Source organism: Coenobita brevimanus, chromosome 82 (genome assembly GCF_032717465.1).
Source record: "Coenobita brevimanus isolate Jiangsu-jjx chromosome 82, ASM3271746v2, whole genome shotgun sequence".
NCBI lineage: Eukaryota > Metazoa > Arthropoda > Malacostraca > Decapoda > Coenobitidae > Coenobita > Coenobita brevimanus.
In genome coordinates, this window is record NC_137035.1 from 16,694,492 (window position 1) to 16,717,619 (window position 23,128).

Here is a 23,128-nt window from a genome sequence, read left to right on the forward strand (position 1 = left end):
GCAACACCGGAAGCTTCCAAATCTCACCCTCATTCATTAGGGCCACCCCCACATCCACTGCCCTACCTTGTACCTCCTTTACGACCCCATCTATATATATATTAAACAGCCATGGAGACATTACACACCCCTGTTTCAGTCCCACATTGAGATCAAAGAACTCACTCAGCTCACCATCCACTCGCACCGTAGCCCTAGCTCCCTCGTACATACTCTTCACAGCACTCAACAATTTCCCCTCCACTCCATATATTCTTAATACCTTCCACATACCTTTCCTATCTATTCTGTCATAAGCTTTCTCCAAGTCCATGAAGGCAGCGTACACTTTCCTTCCCTTCTCTAGATACTTCTCCACTAAACATCTTAGAACAAATATCTGATCTACACACCCTTTTCCCTTCCTAAATCCCCCTTGTTCTTCTCCAACTAGCTCCTCTGTCATATGCCTAACCCTATCAATGAGTATTCTACCATATATTTTACCAGTCACACTAAGAAGGCAAATACCCCTATGGTTACCACATACTTCTCTCTCCCCTTTTCCTTTGTACAGAGGAACAATTATACCTGATTTCCGGTCCTCTGGAACCCTTCCCTCTTCCCAAGCCAATCTACACAACTTCCATATCCACTCCACAACAATCTCACCCCCATACCTAAGCATTTCACCACACACTCCATCAATTCCTGGGGCCTTTCCCAGCTTAATCTTCTTCATCGCTTCCACTACCTCCGACCTACTGATCTCTTCCTCCCTCCTCTCATCTCTTCTTCTCCCAGCCATTCCCCAACCACTTATACTCACACTGCTCTCACTCTCTACATTCAACAAATCCTCAAAGTGCTCCTTCCATCTCCTCAATTTCTCTCTCTTCTCCACCAACAATCTATTATTCCTATCTTTCACTCCCCTACTATTTCCCCTTTCACACTGCCTTACTTTCTTTACCTCCTTCCAAAACAATTTCTTACTCTCCCTCCATTTCACACTCAGATTCCTCCCAAACTCTTCATCCACTTTCTTCTTACTCTCCTTCACCAGTCTCTTAACCTCCCTTCTCCTGCTCACATATACCTCTCTCTTCTCTCTCTCATCTTCTCCCCTACCTCTACTCGCCAACCATTCACCATATGCCTTCTTCTTTTGTTCCACAGCTCGTTTCACCTCATCATTCCACCATGCTGTCCCTTGCACACCCTTGCATCTCCTCCTCACTCCACAAACCGCCTCACACGCTGCGCTTATCTCTTCCGTGAATATCTTACATACGTCTTCCACCCCTTCCATCTGCTCTAGCTCATACCTTCCCAATCTTTCTTCCACTATGCTCTTATACTCTGTCCTCTTCTCACTATCTTGCAATTTCTCCACTCTCCTCACAGGAGCTGCTTCCTCCTGTCTTCCCCTTCGCCTCCTCAACCACTTTCTTTGCAGCTCTACCTTGGCCATCACTAAGTGATGGTCCGAGACTCCATTCCCCCACCCTCTCCACACCCTTGCATCCAACACTTGTCTTCTCATTCGCTCATCCACACACACGTAGTCTATCATTGCCTTTCGTTCAACAAGTTCACCATCCATCCTCCTCATTACTCTCCATGTATACCGGTGGATCATCTTATGACGAAAGTAGGTGTTGGCTATTGCCAACCCCTTACCAGCACAGATGTCCACCAAAGTACTACCATTCCCATCTACTTCCACTGGCACACCCCACTGACCAACCACTCCATCCACTCGTACATTCCCGACTTTGCCATTCATGTCTCCAATCAACAGCACTCTCTCGCTCCTCTCAAACTTGTCCATACATGCTTCTACTCTCACCCAAAACTCATCTTTCACTCTTGCCACTCGATCCTCAGTTGGAGCATACACACATACAATCGCCCATGTTTGTATACCTACTTTCATCCTCACCCATACAATCCTTGCACCCAATGTTCCATACTCTCTTATATTCTCCTTCCACTTCTTGCTTATCATCAGACATACTCCCTCTCTTGCCCTCTCATTCTCACTGACTCCCGCACATATACCTACACCGTATTCCCATTCTCTCATCCTTTCACCTCTCCATTTAGTTTCAGTCAATCCACATATATCCACTTTTGCATCCTCAAGCACCTGGACAATCTCTCTCTCTTTCACTTCATCATTCACTCCTCTCACATTCCACGTTCCTACTCTCAGAATGTCCTTTGTCCGTTCCTTAGTCGTCAACGTATGGTCCGTCCGGGTCCGAGGCGCTTTATTTGCTTTTTTAGTTAGTTCTTTTTACGGGGTGGGGCACTAACCCATCACCAACCCTTTTAGTCGCCTCGTACGACAAGCAGGGATACTGGGGGAGTATTCTTGAAACCCCCCTACCCCCAGGGGGGAGTACCCCCTGGGGGGAGTACCCCTTCTAATTTTGGCAGTGTCCTGTGGTCTTCGGCTGTTTTTAGACATCAAAACACACATTGCAATATGCAGTATAATCCTAAACACTAAGAAATCAATGGATAAACAGTTAAAATGATTTTTAAAAAACACAGTACACTCACCACCCAGTGAACAGCAGACAGGCATCATAACCTGCCAGCCTGCAGCAGGTCTTCAGGTATCCCATGTGGTCTAGTGGCTAACACAGCCACCTGACAAAGGTCAAAGAACTCCTCCTCCTCCTCTGCCATTGCTGAAGGCAGCCAATGAGCAGGGAAGTGTGGCGAGGTGATGGAGCCCTACCCACGTCAGGACTCTCTGAAGACAGCCACTAACTAATGTCTAACAGCAACTCAACAGCTGTTGATGTGCTTGGTTGTGGGTGCAAAGTGAACACTGGAGTTGAGTGGGTGGTGGTGGTTGTGGTGGAGAGAAGGGGCTGCCCACAGATCCATTGTCAGCTTGAGTGGCACCAAATCCCTGTCATAATGAGGGTGCTCAGCATATTCGAGCACCTGCTCAGTGCCGGTCTGCAGCACATCAAGACGAGGGAGTGATGAAGTGGCAGGATGGCCAGAGTGACGGTCTTCATCCTCGTCCTCGTCGCTTTCCTCTGTTGGCCCTGCAGAGACAGCAGGAACGATCTCATCAAAGTCTGATAACCTGCATCACTGCCGTCAATGTCCAATCCCTCACATTTTCGTCGTCCACATCCTTGCCTGCGTTTTGTAGCCAAAAGTGGAAATCATCCATGTCAAATCCTTTAGTGTTGTGCACGGCCTTATGTCCCTGAAGGAGATGAGACCAACCACTTTCCAAGGATTTGATGGAGACTTCCTTTCGAGCAGTGCCCCAGCTGAACACCACAGACTTTATGTTGTAATACCGCAGATTCTCCAAGGTCCGCTCCCTGCATGTGTTGACCCCTTCCTTGTCCCCAAACATCACCATCACCTCGTTGAGGAATCTTCGACGGTACAGTCTCTTGGCTGTCATGATAACACCTTGGTCCATTGGTTGAATGAGAGCAGTCATATTAGGTGGCAGAAACATGCACCCAATATGGCCGTCATCAGCAAACAATTCCTTTTCCAACAGATGCTTAGGGGCATTGTCGAGGATCAGGAAAGCCTTCACTTGGCCACAAGGGATACCAAGTTCCTTCATTTTATTACAGATAACCTCTTTGACAGAGTGTCTGTGGAAACAATCTCTGAAGATCTTTACAGTAAACCAGGCCTTCACAGAATGGTATCACACAACTGGAAGGCTACCCATCAACCCACAGAGACAGCGTGGCTGTTTTGCATGTCCAATAATAATTACGGGTTTGAGGCAATGCATCCTGTTAGCATTGGCACAACACAACATCGAGACATGTTGTTTGGACAATTTCCAGACCAGGCACAATCTTCTCCGTCTCTTCTGCCAGGGTGTTGGTGGGCAAGGAGCAGAACAGGCCAGTTTCATCAGCATTGTACACCTGACAGAGAGCAAGGCCCTCTTTCTTGATTAGAACCTGCAGTTTCCAGTGAAACAGCTCAACATCCTCCACTGCTGCATCCAAAGCCTTGCCATGTACCATACGACCAGTAAGTCCATGACGAAGTTTGAGCCGGAAGAGCCAACCCTCGCATGCCTTGAAGTCGTGCACATTTTGCAAGCATGTGAACTTCTCGGCTGCAGCCTTCGACTCAGTCCCACATACAAGCACGCTCACACTCCATTGCTGGTGGAACCAAACCAAAGTCGATTGGGCAGTGATGGCATGGCAGGGCTGGGACATCATCTTCCAGTTGCCTTTGCAAGTGGTATCGCTATAGTCAAATCCGTACTGAGTCAATTTGTCCCGTGATATCTTGACATCAAACGAGGTTGAACGGGCCAAGTCATATTCACGCAAAATATGTGAAGTTGGCCAGCCCGCATCAAGCTTGCCCAGTATCTCATGCTTCTTCTCCAGAGTCAAAACCCTCCTCTTGCATTTCTCAGGTGGTGGTGGGGCCATCGTCACACACACAAGAACACCACAGAGGAGAATGAAGGCCTGCAGAACGTAGGGCACCACCACAAACCCAACAATGGAAGCTGCCATTGTTTGACCTCAGACAAGCACGTCCATATGCGGAGAGACAAAGGCGGTAACTGAGGTGCGGTAGTGCCGGGAAGTTTTTTTTTTTTTTTTTTTTATGTGTCTGACTCTGGGCATAGGCTTCACAGCCTGCTATCAAGGCCCAGCAGTCCTCCTATATACCATACACCTCTACATGTCACCACTTCGGCGCTAACACCCACCGTCCATACTGAATACATGCTAGGGCTGTCTCATACGGGACTGGTGCATTGGTATTAGCGGGGGTATTTTTACGACATGTCGGCGGGTTTTCTAGTAGATCAGTAAAGCCTGATTTAATGAAATTCAAATCCTTAAACTGTTCCCTGCCCCAGCCGGGATTTGAACCTGGGTCCGTTAGGACTCCAGGCCACCTCTCTACCTATTGAGCCACCGCCTCTGTCTCTACCCACACTTGGCTACAAGCATGCAAACAGTAAGCAACGCACTGACTTATGAGTGCAAGGGTCCTTTTCACTTGTCCAGGCAAATGTCACAACGAGGCAGAAACTCTGGGTCCCTGTACATCACGGGCCTAAGGAGTGGCTGAGTAATCCGGACAGTGATGCGACTTTGACCATTTGGTAAGGGGGCAGATGACCGTGTGTGGCCAGACTAATTTGGGCTGCCGAGGGATTTTGACCATTCGGTAAAGAGCCAGACAGCCATTCTTGCTCAGCTTGTGGGTTACGTCTGTTTTCCTCGCGTGCTGCCTTTAAGTTTCCAGTGATCGGGGTGGCCGGGGAATTTCAGCCAAGTAGAGAGCCAGAGAGCGTTATTTGCCCTGCTTGTGGGGTATGATCTTTTATCCACGCATGGACAGAGAGGCTGGTGAGCGACCCAACAGACTTTTTTTTTAATTTGTAGGCCAGCCAGCCACAGAAGCCAGAACTTTTATGTCCAGTTACAGATATATAAATCCGGATACAGGTATGGTAGAGCCAAGATATAACATCTGGATACGGAGCATCTGGATAATTAAGAGCTTGTTGTATTCAATTTAAAGGAGACTTTTTGAGGCAGTGGGGTTCGATGGTCTTCATTAACTCTTAGCGCACTGCAGTGCTCTTTGAATGTAAATAAAATAGCCTTTTAGAAGCAATAATAAAATATCATTTCATTTCGTTTCATTTTTGAGGGCTTCAACATGCATGCATACATTGGTCTTGGTCACCTAATGGTGGCTTTCCATGCTGCTCAACTTCTGGCAGCCTCCCTGCTCAGTCCCTTAACCCTGAGGTCACACTTAATGACCTCGTCCCACGTCTTTTTTGGTCTACGCCTCGCAGCCCCACCCCTAATATTAACGTTTTTCACTTTCTGCATCCATTTATCATCCTTCATCCTCTCCACATACCCAAACCACCTCAATCTACCTCTCCTCATCACAACACCGATACGCTCCAGCCCCATCCTACCTCTCAACTCTTCCATCGTAAACCCAGCCCCCCCAGGCCTTGCACTCGGGGATGCACTGCACATCCACATAATCATTGTCATTTCTGTATGTTTGAACCTGCGAATATCCTCTTCCTTAACTTCCCGGGTCTCACTACCATACAGCATTACACTCCTAACACATGCTGGATACAAAGATCCCATAGCACATAGGGAGAGCCCTCTCAGTGTCAGGAGAGGCAACAACTCCCTGAACTTCTTCCAACCATTCCTCACCCTAGCCACAGAGCTAGCTCCAGCCCCACCTCTAGCACATAACATGTCTCCCAAATGACAAAACTCTTCCACACACTCAAGAGACTCACCAGCAAGTTCAATCCTTTCCCCCTGACAATCTCCACCTGCTCTTCCCAACACACCGCACACATAAAATTGGCATTATCTTGCAGTCTACCTCTAATACCACTACATCTCTTGTGCATCCACTCAACATAAACACTGCACAAGATGGAATTACTTCCCATGCCCTTGTGGCAAATTGTACATGGCCACTTTCTCTCTTCTATGATAGTACCACCACCATCCCTAGATATCATCACTTTTGTTTTATCTACATTTACTCTTAAGCCCTTGTGCCCCATACCATCTCTCCACTTCCTAAATCTTTCCTTCGCCTCCCTTTCATTCTCTGCAATCAACACCAAATCATCAGCATACAACATCTCCCACGGGAGTTCAGTTCTGAAGTCATGTGAGAGGGCTTCAAGTACCATGATAAACAACAATCAATTAAAATATGCACTGGTAATAAATCACATATAACAGTCGCCAATACATACATGACCCCCCAGTTGTCCCCCACAGTACCACACAATTACTCTCCACAGATACATCACATCGCTAACATACCCAACATTATCCTGGGTGGTGATTTCAGTGCCAGGGTGTCGGCCTGGCATGTCAACAACCCTGACACAGACAGAGGGCTGGTACTACAATCCCGAATAGATCATCTTTTCGTACTGAATAATCTCCATCAACATACCCATATCCCACACCAAGCCCTCTTCCTCCCATCATCCCCAGACATCACCTTTTGCTCCCCAAACCTCGCCCCCACAACATCCTGGAGAGTGATCAAGACCCTTGGATCTGATCACCTCTCAGTCATCATCGCCATCAAAACCAGAATCACCCCAGCTGGCCACAGACACACATACACTAATTATAAGAGAGCCAACTGGGAGGCCATCACAACTGAAACTGAACAACACTTTGAAACATTAAACAGTACATCCATCGCAAACATCAACACTGCTGTGCACACTTTCAATACAATTATACAAAATGCAGACAAAAGACACATCCCTAGAGGCAAAAGAAAGAGACACAACCCCAATTTCACATCAGATACGCTCCCCAACACCCCATACACAAGACACTGTACAACAAATACAAGAACTCAACACTCATATAAACAATAAAATATCAGAACAGCAAATACTAAGCTGGAATAATTATCTCCAAGCACTTGACCACAAAACAAACACCAGCAAACTCTACAAAACACTAAACAGCATCAAACTCTCCAACAGCAACACTACACAATCACACACTGCCATCACAACAACAGACACCATACCTTCAAACAAACAACAAGCAAACAAGACTTATCATCCAAAGTAATAGACAGTTCCCCACAGACCCAGACTTCACACCTTTCACGTAGACAAAGCACATCATTAGCAACCTTAAGCACTCATCTGCCTGTGGACAAGACAACATAAACAACATGCACCTTAAACACCTTGAATCACAAGGCATACAAGCACTCACCAACATGTCAAACCACAGCTACTCACACAACATTATACCCAACATCGGGAAGCATGGTACTATCATCACTATCCCCAAACCCAACAAAGACCCCACATTACCTTCCTCACACCGCACCATCACACTCCTCTTCACCCCCTCCAAAGTCACTGAACGACTGGTATTACAACTAGCTACACCTCACACCCCCTAGCCCCATCACAACATGGTTTTAGCCCACTACACTCTGCAAACATTCTTCTTACAGACCTTACACAGATTTTTGATGGCATGAATTCTGTTAGGCCACCACACAGAACACTCCTAGTCACACTAGACATTGGCAAAGCTTTTGATGCCATCCCCTGCCACAACCTCACAAACAAAATATTCAACACAACCATGCACAATAACACAAAAAGATGTCTGGCAAACTACTTAGCAGGCGGATGTGCACATGTAACATTTGCCAGTCAGTCTTTGAACATGAGAAACTTCACAAATGGCGTCCCTCAAGGATCTGTTTTGTGCCCTGCACTCTTTAACCAATACATGCACGACATACCCACACCCCAGACACCACAGATACACATAGCTTTCTGTGCAGATGACACAACACTTACATGTACACACCAAAACACAATCACAGTTGCACACATCCTCCAACCTTACCTCAACACACTACATGAATGGTTCATCACAAACAGGCTCAAAATAGCCCCAGCCAAATCTTCAGTGACCCTTCTCACAAACTGGACAGCGGAACACAGTCACACTCCACACCTCACTATAAACAACACTCCTCTACCCCCCACCCACCCAAAAAAAAAAAAAAAATCCTTGGTGTAACATACAATACATCAATGTCATTTAAACAACACATCACAAACATTAATAATAAATTAACACCAAGACTCAGTGCCTTGAGGTCACTTGCCCATACAACATTTGGACACAATAAAGAAACCACCACCACAGTATACAAATAATATATACGTTTAGTGATGAATTATGCAAGCCCTGCCTGGGCTCCTAACCTCACTAAAACACACTACAACACTCTACAGACCATACAGAACAAGGCCTTAAAAATAATCACAGGCTGCACAGCTACTATACCCACAGACCACCTACATCAAGAAACCAGTCCTCAACATCAAGGATCATCTAGACATGAGAGGCACCCAAATTCTCGTTGCAGCCTCCACAAACCCACAACCTCCACTACACTACATGGTAGCACATTCACACACACCAAGGAATATCAAAACAACACCTATCTATCTATCTATCTATCTATCTATCTATTGCCAGACGCCTCAATCCCGTTTGGGGTAGCCACAAACAAATCGCCTCCAAGTCGCCCTGTCCCCCGCCATTTCACTGCCCTGCTCCCAACTCACACCCCCCTCTCTCATATACCTCTCCACCCCATCCCTCCATCTCATCCTCAGCCTCCCCCTCCCTCTTCCCCCCTCCACCTCACTCACATACACTCTCTTCGTCAGTCTTTCACCCTCCATCCTCTCCACATGGCCAAACCACCTCAGTGTGTTCCTCATAACGCTTCTTACCACATCCACATCCACACCACAACGCTCCTTTATATCCTCATTCGTCAGCCTGTCTCTCCACGTGACTCCACAGGCTCCTCTTAAATAACTCATTTCCACTGCTTTCATTCTTGACTTGTGTCCTTCCAACAATGTCCAAGCTTCACTTCCGTACGTTAGAGTTGGTATCACAATACTGTCATGTAGTAACTTTTTCACTTCCATGCTCACTTCCCTGTTTCTTATCACTGCTTTCAATGAACCAGCAACCTTTCTTCCCTGCTGTACCCTTTCAAGCACTTCACCCTCCAAACCTCCATCCTTACTCATCACACTACCCAAATACTTAAACGTACTCACATTTTCCAATTCCTCACCATCTAACCTCGCTGTACATTCACTAACTTCACCTCTCTCAAAGACACAACACCCAGCACACGATATCATGCACAAGTACTGTCATCTCTCCTCCCTCACCCACCTCAGACCAGCTTCCAGAAGCATATCCACTCTCAAATCACTCGTTGCTCCATTCAGTCACTTAAAAACTACATGCAGGGCCTCCTGATATCCACCCTTCCGAATCCTGTCTCCCTCATGAGGACAGGGTCCACCTGGCCAGGCTGAGATGTGGGCATCATCCAGGTCTCTTAAGTTACCAGACGAGGCTGGATGACTCTGTCGCTGATGCCTGTCCACGATGCAACACAGCACCCCATACTATTATGCACATTATGGAAGACTGCATTGTACACAATCACCTATGCCAACAGCACAACATACATTCCTTGAGATCTCTGTGGGACAGCCTAGTCTCGGCCGTGGCCTTCCTCAGGGATTCAGGGCTGTTCGGCCAGACTGCCTAGGGGACTACTGCTACTACAAGGGACTCAAAACTGACCCCTGATGCACACCAACATTCACAGAAAACTCATCATTCAAATCTCCATTCACTCGTACCTGGGTGCGAGCACCCACATACATGGCCATAACCACGCTAACCAGCCACTCCTCAGTTCCAAGCATTCTCTTTGCTCACTTCACCACCTCACTAGGGACTCTGTCAAAGGCCTTCTCCAAATCAACAAAAACACAGTACAGTTCCCTTTTCTTTCCTATATATTTTTCCTGAAGCTGTTGAATAATGAATATGGCATCAGTGGTCCTTTTGCCTGGCATAAACCCAAACTGCATATCATCAATATCCAGTTTCTCTAATCACACCTTCTAGAACTCTCTCCATTTCCTTCATTATCTGATGTAAAAGCTTTATACCTCTGTAATATCCTTTTTCCAGGGCATTACCCTTCCCCTTGTACACATTTACAGTTACACTCTTCAGCCAATCATCTGGGACAACACACTCAATATATTTGTCAGGTCAGTGACTAACCTCACTGCTATATTTCCTGAGGCCTTCAACATTTTGGCAGTCAACCTGGACACACCTGGTGCTTTCTCTACCTGCATCCTGCCTATTGCCTCTCTCACAGTAGCAGCGTCAATCAAAGGTCAAGGGCCAAACACTGGGTCTGCTGACTCCAAACCTTCCCAGTCCCACTAAAACTCATTCAACAACTGGCTCTAATGCTCTCTCCATACATCTTTAATGTCCCCACAGTTCACCACAACCCTTCCTTCATCATTCTTCACACAATGCTCACCATTAATATCATGATTCTTCCTCTTCACCTGATTTGCCACCTTAAATATCATATTCTTCCTTTTCCACCTGATTTAGGTTATCAAGTAAAAGTCATTGTAACTCAGACTTCGCCCTGTATACCTCTCTTCTAGCCCTGTGCTTGGCAGCCAAGTATTCCTCTTTGCTACCACCTTTCTTCCATTCCCAGAAAAACCTTCTTTTTTCCATAACTGCAGCGTCTATACCCTCATCCCACTACCAAGTTACTTTATGTCTCGGTGGGCCTCTTGTCTAACCAAATACTGCATCAGTAACTCTCAAGAGGTTGTTCTTGAGGGCAATGTACTGTTCATTAATGCCTCTGTCAATGGCTCCCTGTTCAGCCACCACTCTCCTCATCTCACTATAGAAAGTATTCCTAACGGTATGGTTTTCCAGCTTCCATATTTTCCTTCTAGGTGCAGAAGTCCTCATTTTCATCAGTTGCTCTTTAAGTACCATGTCACATAACAATTTGTGGTGCTGCACACATTCTTCACTTCCTATAACTTTAACATCCCTCACTAACCACCACTCTTCTCATCTCACTGTAGAAAGTGTTCCTAAGTGCTAGGTTTTCCAGCATCCATATTTTCCTCCTAGGTGCAGAAGTCCTCATTTTCATCACTTGCTCTTTAAGTACCATGTCACATATCAACAATTTGTGCTGCTGTACACATTTCTTGCTTCCTATGACTTTAACATCCCACACTAACCTCCCATCAGCCCTCCTGACCAGGAAGTAATCTATCTGACTGCTATTTTCCCCAGACTCGTATGTAATCAACCTACTCTCTCTTTTCCTAAAATGTGTGTTGCACACAGTCACATTCACTGCCTCCCCAAACTCAAGTATGTCATTGACAGAAAAGAGTAATGTCAGAAGATTAATTGAAAATATTACAATGAGGCCCTAGTGTATGCTGTGTATATTACACCCAACGTTTCTGTACCATCACAGCTCAAGAATCAGAGTTTATTTTCATCATTATTGCCAGCCCTCATGGTACATTAATGTTCTTTTGTATATTATGTATGCAGTGTCCAGTGGGTTAAGGCATACCAGCTGGATGTAGACCACAAAGATAAAAGTCTGATGGGTGGTTGTGGTGTATTTCCCACATAATGCTGCCAAGGGGCAAGCATCTTCTTACTCTTGTTTTTAGTGTCTAGACTAAAAAGCCTAGCCCCAGGCCTCTGTGCTCCGGGTGAGGCAATATAGGATTGGGTAGTGGATGGATGACTAACTTTTGTGTCTATCTCCACAGAGAGTACGTGAAGGATGTTCGAGAGGAGCGGCGAGCGTGGCTTAAGAAGACAAAAACAACTTGAGAGTGGCCTAAGTACCAATCATACGACAACCACTACATTAGTCAGCGTTATTTTATATGACAACCACTACATTAGTCAGCATTATTTTTAAATGTAATCTTATAGATAATATGTCACCTTTTTAACTTTTTAAAAATTGACTCTACAGATGCTCCCAAGCTTATGAATCTGTTTGGGACTGAAAGTTGGCTTGCATTATGAAAAATCCATGTTGAAATTCACTAAAATCTTAGGCCAAATATGTACAAGTCATTGGTATACATATAAATATAAGTAGAAACTGAAGTGCCATTCTTTTACCAATTGCTTTTAGTAAATTTGGTTATTAATACGAATATTGTTTGGTTTGATTTAGTGCCACACAATATTTTGTAGATGTTTGTGAAAAAAATAAAAGCTTCCTCAAGAAAAGTTCCAGCCCAAATTTGAAAGTTTATAAGTTGGGAGCATTTGTACTGTGTAATCACATAACTTCAATGAAGCAGTCAGTGAAGGGTCTACTGTGCCTGAAATTATAATTATATTCATTTGATCATTCATAGTTCAAGAGTTAGCTGCAGAAATATTTTACTTTAAATATCTGTTATACTTAAAAATCACATAAGGAATTCAGCAGTCATAATACAAACCACAGTATGGTAGTCGTCTGTAATTGTACTGTACTTACAGTCAGATTCTGGTATATCCACATTTGTAGTTGCTGCATTGTGAGGTACTCCTACCACAGTCAGCAAACAATGTGCAGTTAGCTACCTTCATCTGTTTCTATCACAGGCATTGCTGCCTAAAAACATATACAGTGAGTCCTTGTAATAAAGCACTCCTTTAAATTCTTCTTTGGTATTAAGTCCATAGTAAGTTACAGAAAACTTGCCTATTAAAGTCCTATTGCCCTTTAAAAGGCTGTTGCAGTACTATTTTTTTCCAGATTATCGTATCAGTTGCATAAAAAGTTGCTATTTTTTAACATTTGTGACTTATAATGAGGACTGACTACACAAACTGCAATCCTAAACAGAATGACAGTGTAGATTAGTTTGTGTACTTAAAATTATATTCAAGTTTCTCCTGCGTTCCTTCCACCGTCCTGTTTATCTGGTACAAGTGTTTGTATGCACTATGTTTGTTGTGATTATGTTATGTGTCTTTATTTATTCCACACTATTTCTTCCAGAGCCTCTTCATTTATGTATGTATTCATCAGGTTTTCATGAGTATGACACCTGGTGTTCTAGTGGCTAGAATGTTCCAGTCAGAATGATGGCCTTCCAGAGGTTTAGTTATCAAGAGGTGACTGGAGATGTTTTAGTCATGTCATACCACCAGGGGAAGTACAGTAGTTTGGTCATCTATCTTTAAATGTACTGGACTACAGAAACCTAGCCTTAGGCCCCTGCACCTCAAAGGGGGCAATTTGAGGTTGGCTATTACCCATACCATTTCATGAGTTGTGCACAAAGCTGCATAGTCACCATAACCTAAATGAATAACAGACGTTAAGTTTGTAATAATCTTGTATGTATATATTATCCAGGCAGGTTTATTTTCATATCTGAACTGTGCAGGTATCAGTGTTTTTGTGTTTTAGATTGCAAAATGTATCTCAGGATTGACTGAATTCATAGTGAACCCTCTATGGTAATTGTCAATTATTTTTGCGAGAAAGAGAAGGAAGGTGCAGAATCTTTCCATTTCTGAAAGACAAATCTTAGTCATGAGAGAAAAATCATTGTAGGTTTTTTCCTTGTTGATGCGGGAAGGACAAGGAGAGGAGAGTATAGGAATCTTCCATGTTTCTTCTTCTTCCAGCAAATCAAAATCTGAATAACAAAGGAAATTTGTTATGGCACTGAGCAACCTGGTTTAATCAAGTGGTTTATAAACTCTACGAGGATCAGTGATCAAGAGAACGTTTAACAATTAAGTTAATTCATGTTTAAAGTTGTTTCATTATTAAGTTCCTGGTGAGCCAACAAATTTTCTTCATTTCAAATGTTTTTATTCATTATTAAGTTGCTTTGAAGGTAGAAATGATTGTCTGTAGTGTTTTTAACTTGAGTTCTCAGTCATGAACCAGATGCATGGCTCACATAAAGTTGTTTTGTGTAAAGTTACATTTCTGTACATATCGTACACTGTAACTGAGGACTTAGGTGAGGCAGGAAGTGCACAAGAGCTCTTTGTGCTTCCAAAAATTATCCAAAAAATTCCTCTAAAGCTCTGAGTGATTTAGAGATTCAATTACAGTGCAGTCTGTGGGAATCCCCAGCCAGCCAGCTGGGTTGAGATTAACGACAAACTTATCATTACTGTAGTTTCCCAATTCAGAATTTAATTTGCAGGAAGAACAAGAGATATGCATGGCAAGTTTTTACAGTCCTTTGCCTGTCCTTTCTGCTGAAATAAAAAGTAGCTAGTGATTGCTTTCCTTTGTATTAAACTGTTGGAAGAACAGGAGAATGTGTTAAGATAAGCACTTCTTTCCTTCTTCCTTCAAAAAGCAGATCTACTGTAAGTTACATGAAGGAGATGATGATAAGTTTGTTCACAAGAGGCTTTGGGGTAAATGCATGCCTTTTGTTTCCTGGCATCAGTTCATCCCTGATCCTTGACAAACCATTTAGGGATTCCTTAACCCCATCATTCTGATGACATACTTTTTATTTTATTCTTGCTGTCTTCAGACAGTCATGTTTAACTTAGGAGAGACTTTCTGAACTAGAACTGTTAGATTCAGTCTTTGTTACTCTTCAGTATAAGAAATCTTTTGTCAGTTGCATCAAATTGTCTTGAGATAACTAGAACAAACTGTAAAACAGATGTTATTTAACTGATTAGGCTGAGTCCTTGCTGTGTGTTAGGCTCTTAATCTCACAAGACTAGGAGAGAGTGTGCATGATTTTAGTAAGCACAGTATTGTTACATGCAGTGTGTCTTGAATGTGAGACCTGGAGGGGGCCAGGATTATGACATGAGTTTAGAGGAAGAATGGGACTGGAGTGTATTGGTTTTGTGATGAGAAGGGGTAGATTGAGATGGTTTGGGCATGTTGAGAGGATGGAGGATGACAATTGGGTGCAGAAGGTGGGAAGTGTGAACAATGGGAGTAGGGATGAAAGAGGCTAATGGAAAAAGATCTGGAACAGGGTCATATAGTGTGATGTCAGGGATAAGGGACTGAATAGGGAGGCTATCAGAGACCAAGCAGTGTGGAGAGCCGCCGTTAGGTGAACAAGGCCGATGCATGTGAGCATGGTGGAGCCTTATACACAATACAGTATGATATGAGTGCACCTCTTGCATGAACTTAGGACTGTGTCAGAATACAGCAGTGTTCTCTTGCCCCCACAGTGTCTGATGATGATGATGGTAGAGTTTTTCCACCTTGCACACCCTTCATGATGTGCTTAGGCATTGCCCCCGTTTTGAGGACTTTTGGCGAAGTATGTAACACTTTGTGAATGGATGCCATTCCTAATGTCAGCCAGTGGCCCTTGAGTAGGATGGAACACTTGACCCAACATGCACTCTAATTCACCAGACCATTGTAGTGATTAAAAGCCTGCCTAGCAAACCAGCCCCCTCAATGCCTCAGTGCCTTCCTTAGGAGGAAAAATGAGTTTGTTGCTATGCAGAATATGTTTGAATTTGCCTTTCAGGTAACTGAAACAACCAGGCAGTCCATATTTTTTTAAATCTTGTTTTGCTATTAATTCCTTGGCCATCAAAGAATAATTGTCTTTTAAGTGCCATACCTACCTATGAAGTTGATTTTCTAGTTTCACCCAGTCAGCAATACTAATAGTATGCATAAAGCTGTGATATTATAAAACTTATCTATCAATCTGTCTATTGCCAGACGCCACAATCCCGTAAGGGGTGGTCATTTGATTTGAGTTATTTGTTTTATGGGGAGGGGCCCATTCTTAAGATGAGGACTGTCTATATTCAGGTATATTCTCTTGAATTAAAGCATGACTCCAGTTTTGCAGAAGTATTTTGTTACATTAATCTGGATGTACTGCAAAATTAGCACACTTACATTGTCAGTATAAAAATATTATATAACCATTTCATCATATGAATCAGGATATACTGTGAAATATAAAGATATACCATGACTAGTGCACATACTGTGTGTGTCATTCTGAATACCTATATATAATATAACGAGAGTAAGTAAATTTTGCGCCTGTTGAATTAGTGGGTTAAGGCACTCCAGCAGGATGTAACCTATAAGGGTTTACATCCAAGGATTGTGTACAGAATGTGACACAGAGGCAGTTGACTAGCTGCTCTCACCCTAAATGTCTGGTTTAAGTAACCTAGCTATGGGTCTCTGTGCTCCTGATGGGATATGAAAGACAGGATGATAGATGACCAATTGAAGTACAGTATATACCAGTAAATTCCAAATTATTTGTTGATGTCTCATGAATTATTTGTGCCTGCAGTTGCAGTAAGGTTATAACTAAGGTGTAGAGTTCTGAAATGTGGTAGCATACTGTGGTAGTATAGTGCATATGGAAAACACATGAGTAGGGCCTATGGCACATCATGAAAACTGGTCCCTTTGCCTGACAGACTGTGATCTCTTGTTAGTAGGAAAATATAATCAGCTGAGTGTAGTCACAAGTTGGGGTACAGAAAGTTCTCATTATGAATATATATATTTTTTTTTCATGTTTTGATTAGTAAGTTCTTACGAAAATTGCATATTGTCTTTGGATTGATAAATCTGCCAGTTTCTCCCAGTTTACAGCAGTAATTGTGCAGTTATGATGTTTTAGAACTAACGGCCGTATACTTAAAGCTAATGTTGGGCCTTTCCTAAGGGCCCTATATCAAAACGGTATGCTAAAAGTTTAAGTAGAGAAAGACTTCCCTCAATATGTAGAGTTGTTCCAACATTTTTTTAAGGGAAGGAATGCTTGGCTTTCGCAAACCCTACATTTAATTATTCGTAACAAAGTACCTGTAACTCTGTACCTCCAGAACGCATAGAATAATGTAAATAGTTTATGTAAAAAATATTTTAACTTGCTAAAAGTGCAATGCAAACATACACGGGAACCGAACCGTTGGCTATTAAAACACGTGGGCTGTACCTTACCAAGTAGTAGGTCAAACCCGGGCCCGTCTCTGCCCTGGCGGAGACACGCACTGTCATTTTTATTTTTTTAAGAGTAGTTGACAGTAGGCTGTTGACAGTAGGATGTTGGAGTGGCCCTGGTGAGAGAGGATAGTGTTTGGAAACTCCCTGTACTGTTGTTTGCAGATGATACTGTGTTGTTGAGTGAAGACGAAGGGGAGCTGCAAGGCTTGGTGGATGAGTTTGAGAGAGTGTGCAAGAAACGGAACCTAAAGGTGAATATAGGGAAGAGTAAAGTGATGGTCTTTGAGAGAGGTGAAGTCAGTGAATGTATAGCGAGGTTGGATGGTGAGGAATTGGAAAATGTGAGTACGTTTAAGTATTTGGGTAGTGTGATGAGTAAGGATGGAGGTTTGGAGGGTGAAGTGCTTGAAAGGGTACAGCAGGGAAGAAAGGTTGCTGGTTCCTTGAAAGCAGTGATAAGAAACAGGGAAGTGAGCATGGAAGTAAAACAGTTACTACATGACAGTATTGTGATACCTACTCTAACGTACGGAAGTGAAGCTTGGACATTGTTGGAAGGACACAAGTCAAGAGTGAGAGCAGTGGAAATTAGTTATTTAAGAGGAGCCTGTGGAGTCACGTGGAGAGACAGGCTGACGAATGAGGATATAAAGGAGCGTTGTGGTGTTGATGTGGATGTGATAGGAAGCGTTGTGAGGAACACACTGAGGTGGTTTGGCCATGTGGAGAGGATGGAGGGTGAAAGACTGACGAAGAGAGTGTATGTGAGTGAGGTGGAGGGGGGAAGAGGGAGGGGGAGACCGAGGATGAGATGGAGGGATGGGGTGGAGAGGTATATGAGAGAGGGGGGTGTGAGTTGGGAGCAGGGTAGTGAAATGGCGGGGGACAGGGCGACTTGGAGGCGATTTGTTTGTGGCCACCCCAAACGGGATTGAGGCGTCTGGCAATAGATAGATAGATAGATAGACAGTAGGCGAGATCCTAAAATTGACATGTGTAAACCACTTTTATACGTTACTCATGTGATTTAACTGAATATAGAACGTTCAGTCAATGCTAAAGGTAATAATATACTTTAATATATGTAACGAGAAAGGTACTGTTCTTCGTTCATAGGCCAAACTATGAAGCGTCGTGCCAGCATTGGATCATCATTACGTTTTAATCTCAGGCACCGCAAACTGTTTTTCATTTTCTTATATAATTTTTTGTTATATTTCAGCAGCATTCTATTCATAATTCTTGGTAATCGTTAAGGAGACATAGGACCACCTTATTTTGCATTTTTTCCTTGCTTTAGCCCTTCATGGAATTCTTCATGTATTCTCGAATTGTGTTTTCAAGTTAGAGTTTTTCGTTTCTTTTAAATATGGTAAAAAGTGCTTTAAAAAGCGGTGTTTGTTCATGGACAGCCACTATCTTGCTGTGCATGAAGACCGATGGACACCATCTTAGAGCGCCATATACGATCGAAATTACCCTTGCAGGCCTAATTAAACAAACCTAACCTAAACTTTCATAACAACCCAACTTTATTTCTCCTAACGTTACCTAACCTATTTGAGACTAACCTAACCAATTTTATGCTAACCCAACCAAACTTATCCTAATCTGCGCGCGAAGACTGACAAACGCCATCTTAGAACGCTATTTTTCAGCGAAATTGCCCTTTATCAGTGCTCATTTACCCAAACCTAACAAATTTTCGTAATTCAACCCTGCCTTATTTATCCTAACTTGTTTTAAGCTAACCTAACCAGTTTTAAGGTAACCTAACCAAATTTATCCTAACCTAACCTGACCTATCTCCAGCACTAACTATCATATTTACAACATAAGTATTGATTGAAAAGTTTACTACTATAATAGTATATAAAGTATATGTACAAATAAGTGCCGATATATAAAAATAATGACGGAAAATTATTTTATTTTGGTGCTGATTGACATCGTCTGGACAAGAATAGTCACGGCGACTCCCACGGGAGCACTTCCGACATACCAACTGGTCACGCAGGGCTACCAACCACCCCCTTTCCCTTAATGTTCTCTTAGCATACCATGTAAAAATTGAGGGCTTGCTTGTGCTTTCCTTAGTGTGTAAAGTAGGGACCAATGTAGGGCCTCTCCATACGTGTTTAAGCATACAGCCATAATCCCTAACATGTAATGAGGACTGCCTATAATTACAGTACCATTATAATACCAGTATTTATGTTAGTAGGCACAGCATACATGGAGTTATTAACCCTGTCAGTCCCAGGTGATGTATTTTAAATTTTAAACACTGCCTCCAGACAATTTAGTTGAACAGTTATATTCAGTTGTAGTTATGAATGGATTAACTAAGGCTACATCTAATGCTTTTGGTGTGAAAAGTCTCTCTTAAGTGGAAAATAAGTGTCTGAGAGTGGCAAGATATGTATGAGGAATATATCATTAGGGTGATGGGGTTAGTCCACAGTACCTTTTATTTATGCCAATTCTTGACAGTTTTATTCAGGTGAGGACAGACTCTTTGAAATGGAGGAGTTTAATAATGCATTAATAAACTCCATCAGTATGAGAGACCTTCCTGAAGTTGAGTAAAATTGTCTGGTAGAAGCATGACAGACTAAAATGGATGTCATGTAGTTGCAAGAGGTTAATTACCATTGAAGGCATATTGAATAAATACAGATTGTGCTCCCATTTTTGCTGCATCCCATGTGTGCCAGTGGATCAGTGTTTGTGTCTGCAACTCAAATTTTCATGTGCTGTTGCTACATTTACCAATACTCTTCTTACAACAGTAATTTTCCATTTGTATGAATGCCTGGTGGTCTACTGGTTAGAACACCCCAGTCAGAGTGACAGCTTTACATTGGTTCAATCCCCTAGAGGTGACTGGAGGTTCTTTGATCAAGTAATACCATAAAGGGAAATAGCTGGAAAGTTGGCTGGTAATCTGCCTTTAAATATACTGAGTTACTGTCCATGGTCCCATAGACCTTAAAAGGATTTACATAGGATCGGCTGTAATGTTTACCAAGCAGAAGATCATGAATAGAAAAAGAAAAGAAAAAGGAAATCAGACTAGAGATGCAAGAGCAATAGTTCCTTGATGCCCTTTTGCTCATAAACCTTTTCACATGTACAGTACAGCAAATCCTTATTATATGTTGCTCTTTTTTACCCCCCTTTTTTCTTGCAAGCCCATGGTATATTTAAAAAAAAAAAAAAAAAGTGAATATCAAAGTTCCATCACTACATATAAATCTGATAGCCCAATTTACAATGGTGGTTTTATTAAAAATATTGTGATTTTTGTAAGACATCTCTGACATATAACAAGGATTTACTCTACAGTATTTGCATTTCCCTACACTTACTATTTAATGCATTCAGTCTGGTGATGTGTTGTTTCATTATATTTTTTCCTTTATTCAGGAAGTTTTTTTTAGCTTAGGAAGGACTTCCTCTATTCAGTTATCAACGAAAGCTATATCTTACCTCTTCAGTTTGAAAAGTCTCTCCTGAGCTAAATAAAGTCTTAAAAGCTAGCAAGAAAAAAAAAAAAAAAGGTAAATGAACAGAAGGGGTTAAAATTTGAGTAAAGATGAAAGTGTATGAGGAAGTTTTCATTGTTCTTGTTTGTGCTATTGTGATACAAGCACAGTATAGTATACTGATGTGTTGGTACTTAATTTTTGGTACCTGTCACCCTGTCAGTCCAGCGATTTAATTTCAGATTCGGTTCTTGCTACTTTATAATTATTTTGATTAGATCAGGAACAACTTTACAGATCGGAAATGTAGATAATATTATATCCTACAGTAACGCCACCACAACAAGAGGTCTTCCTAAATCTGAATCAGGTGGTAGCAAGAACATAGTAATAAAACACATATCACTGGACTGAATAGGTCAAGAGGCAGCAGTATGTTATTTCTTAATATTTCTTTCATTCAGTCATCATTTAATCATAATTAATTTTATGAGAAAAAATGGTGAAGTTGGAATGTTAGAGAGGCAGTGACTAATTTCATGTGATGTTTTGGTCTCTCTTTAACTTAATTATTCCTCATTTAAAATTGTTTTTCTTCAGATTTGTTTCATTATTAAGTCTCTGATGAATTACCACCTGTTCTTCATTGAAAGTTTCTCATGCTTCATTATGAAGCTGCGCTAAAGTTGTAAGCGAATATTTTCCTGTGCTTTTATCTCCTCATTCATGAACCAGTTGCATGACTCACTTGAAGTAGCATTTTGCCAACACACATCATAGATTTTATGTGAGGACTGAATGTACATATAATTTCAACAAGGACCATCATTGCTAAGATTATTTGCCAAGGGAAATAGGCTGGTTTATCTGCCTTTAAATATACTGGCCTGTGGTAGCCTGTCCATGAACAGTTATATCCTGAAGGAGGAAAAGTGGAGCTAGCTCTTACCATTACCATTACGGTAAGAGTAATAATGAATAAAAGCATCTTATATGGCAGGAACTTTGGCACATCAGATATACTAAGCCACTGCATGATGTCTGATACAGTTATAGATGTTGAGCATAATACTGTACAGTATAATGTACCAAAGAATCTCCAGGAACTTCATGTCATTGTGAAGATCATCAACCTTTTCCATCATTGAACAGGTATTTACACAGTCCTTATACAGTATAACACATTTACATGCTTATAGGTACCTTATGGTCTTCTGGGTAGAATGGCTTAGTCACAGTGACAGCCTTCCTAAAGTATGAGCATGAGGAGGTGGGTGGAGGCTTTTAGATCATGTAATGCTACTAAATGTACTGGGCTCTGATAGCCTTGCCTCAGACCCCAACACCTTGAAGGGGATAAAATGGGATTGACTGTAACATGTTCGTCACCATCGTCACTGTACTTTACTTAGTAATGTCATAATAATATTCCCACTTTTGCCATAGATTTGTAGTGCCATATGCTTGTAGTTTCTGAATCCACATATGAAACACTAATAACTGAGACAAGATCCATACAATAATTCCTCATTTAACATTTAGTAAAAGCACTTTTCTTGGTCTAAAAGTGTTAATAAAAAAAACAGTTGCCTATGCACAGCATACCACTGCTTAATATAAACAGTAATGAAGTGTAGGGAAGGGTCAGGGCTTAAATGTATCGTATTTGTATTTTACACAGTTTGTCACTCATTTTCTTATTTTGGTTATGGACTTGCACATCTTATATGTACAGATACACCCAAGCAAAACATTAGATGCAATTTTATATATTTTTTTTCAGGCGTGAACTTATTTCAGTGTTTTAGAAGGTAATCTTTCTTGCTGGAACATTGCCCTCGATTCAATCAATTTTCATTTAATATGGTACAGTAGTTTTTAGTAACACAAGTACAGTGTTCAGTGAGTAATTATCGTAATGTACTTTCCTTCCCCTCTCTCTTCTTACATGTTGCTGTTATATGGTAGTTTTTAGCAACATATGTACTGTGTTCAGTGAGGAACTACTCTAATGTATTTTCCTTGCCCTCTCTCTTCTCGCTACATGTTGTTGGGCTGTCAGGCATGTGCAACTTAGTTTATTTAGCATTTGTATTTCCATGTTCATAGGAGGCCTTACTAGCTTGTACTGAGAGGGTGTTTGTGTTGTTTACTATGTTAGGCTGCAGTTTGGCTTAGCCTAGTCCAGAAGTGGGATTCTC

At 42.2% G+C, this 23,128-nt stretch overlaps 1 protein-coding gene across 2 annotated transcripts in view; it reads left to right on the forward strand.

Moving 5' to 3' along the window:
• LOC145409683 (uncharacterized) overlaps nt 1-13,086 on the forward strand; it is a 410,883-nt gene extending 397,797 nt beyond the window's left edge. For both annotated transcript variants that reach the window (XM_080280035.1, XM_080280036.1), the window contains one exon: nt 12,260-13,086. In XM_080280035.1, coding sequence (XP_080136161.1) covers nt 12,260-12,323 — 64 coding nt within the window. In that variant the 3' untranslated portion in view covers nt 12,324-13,086. The remainder of the gene's footprint in view (nt 1-12,259) is intronic.
• The last annotated feature ends 10,042 nt before the right edge of the window (nt 13,087-23,128 follow it).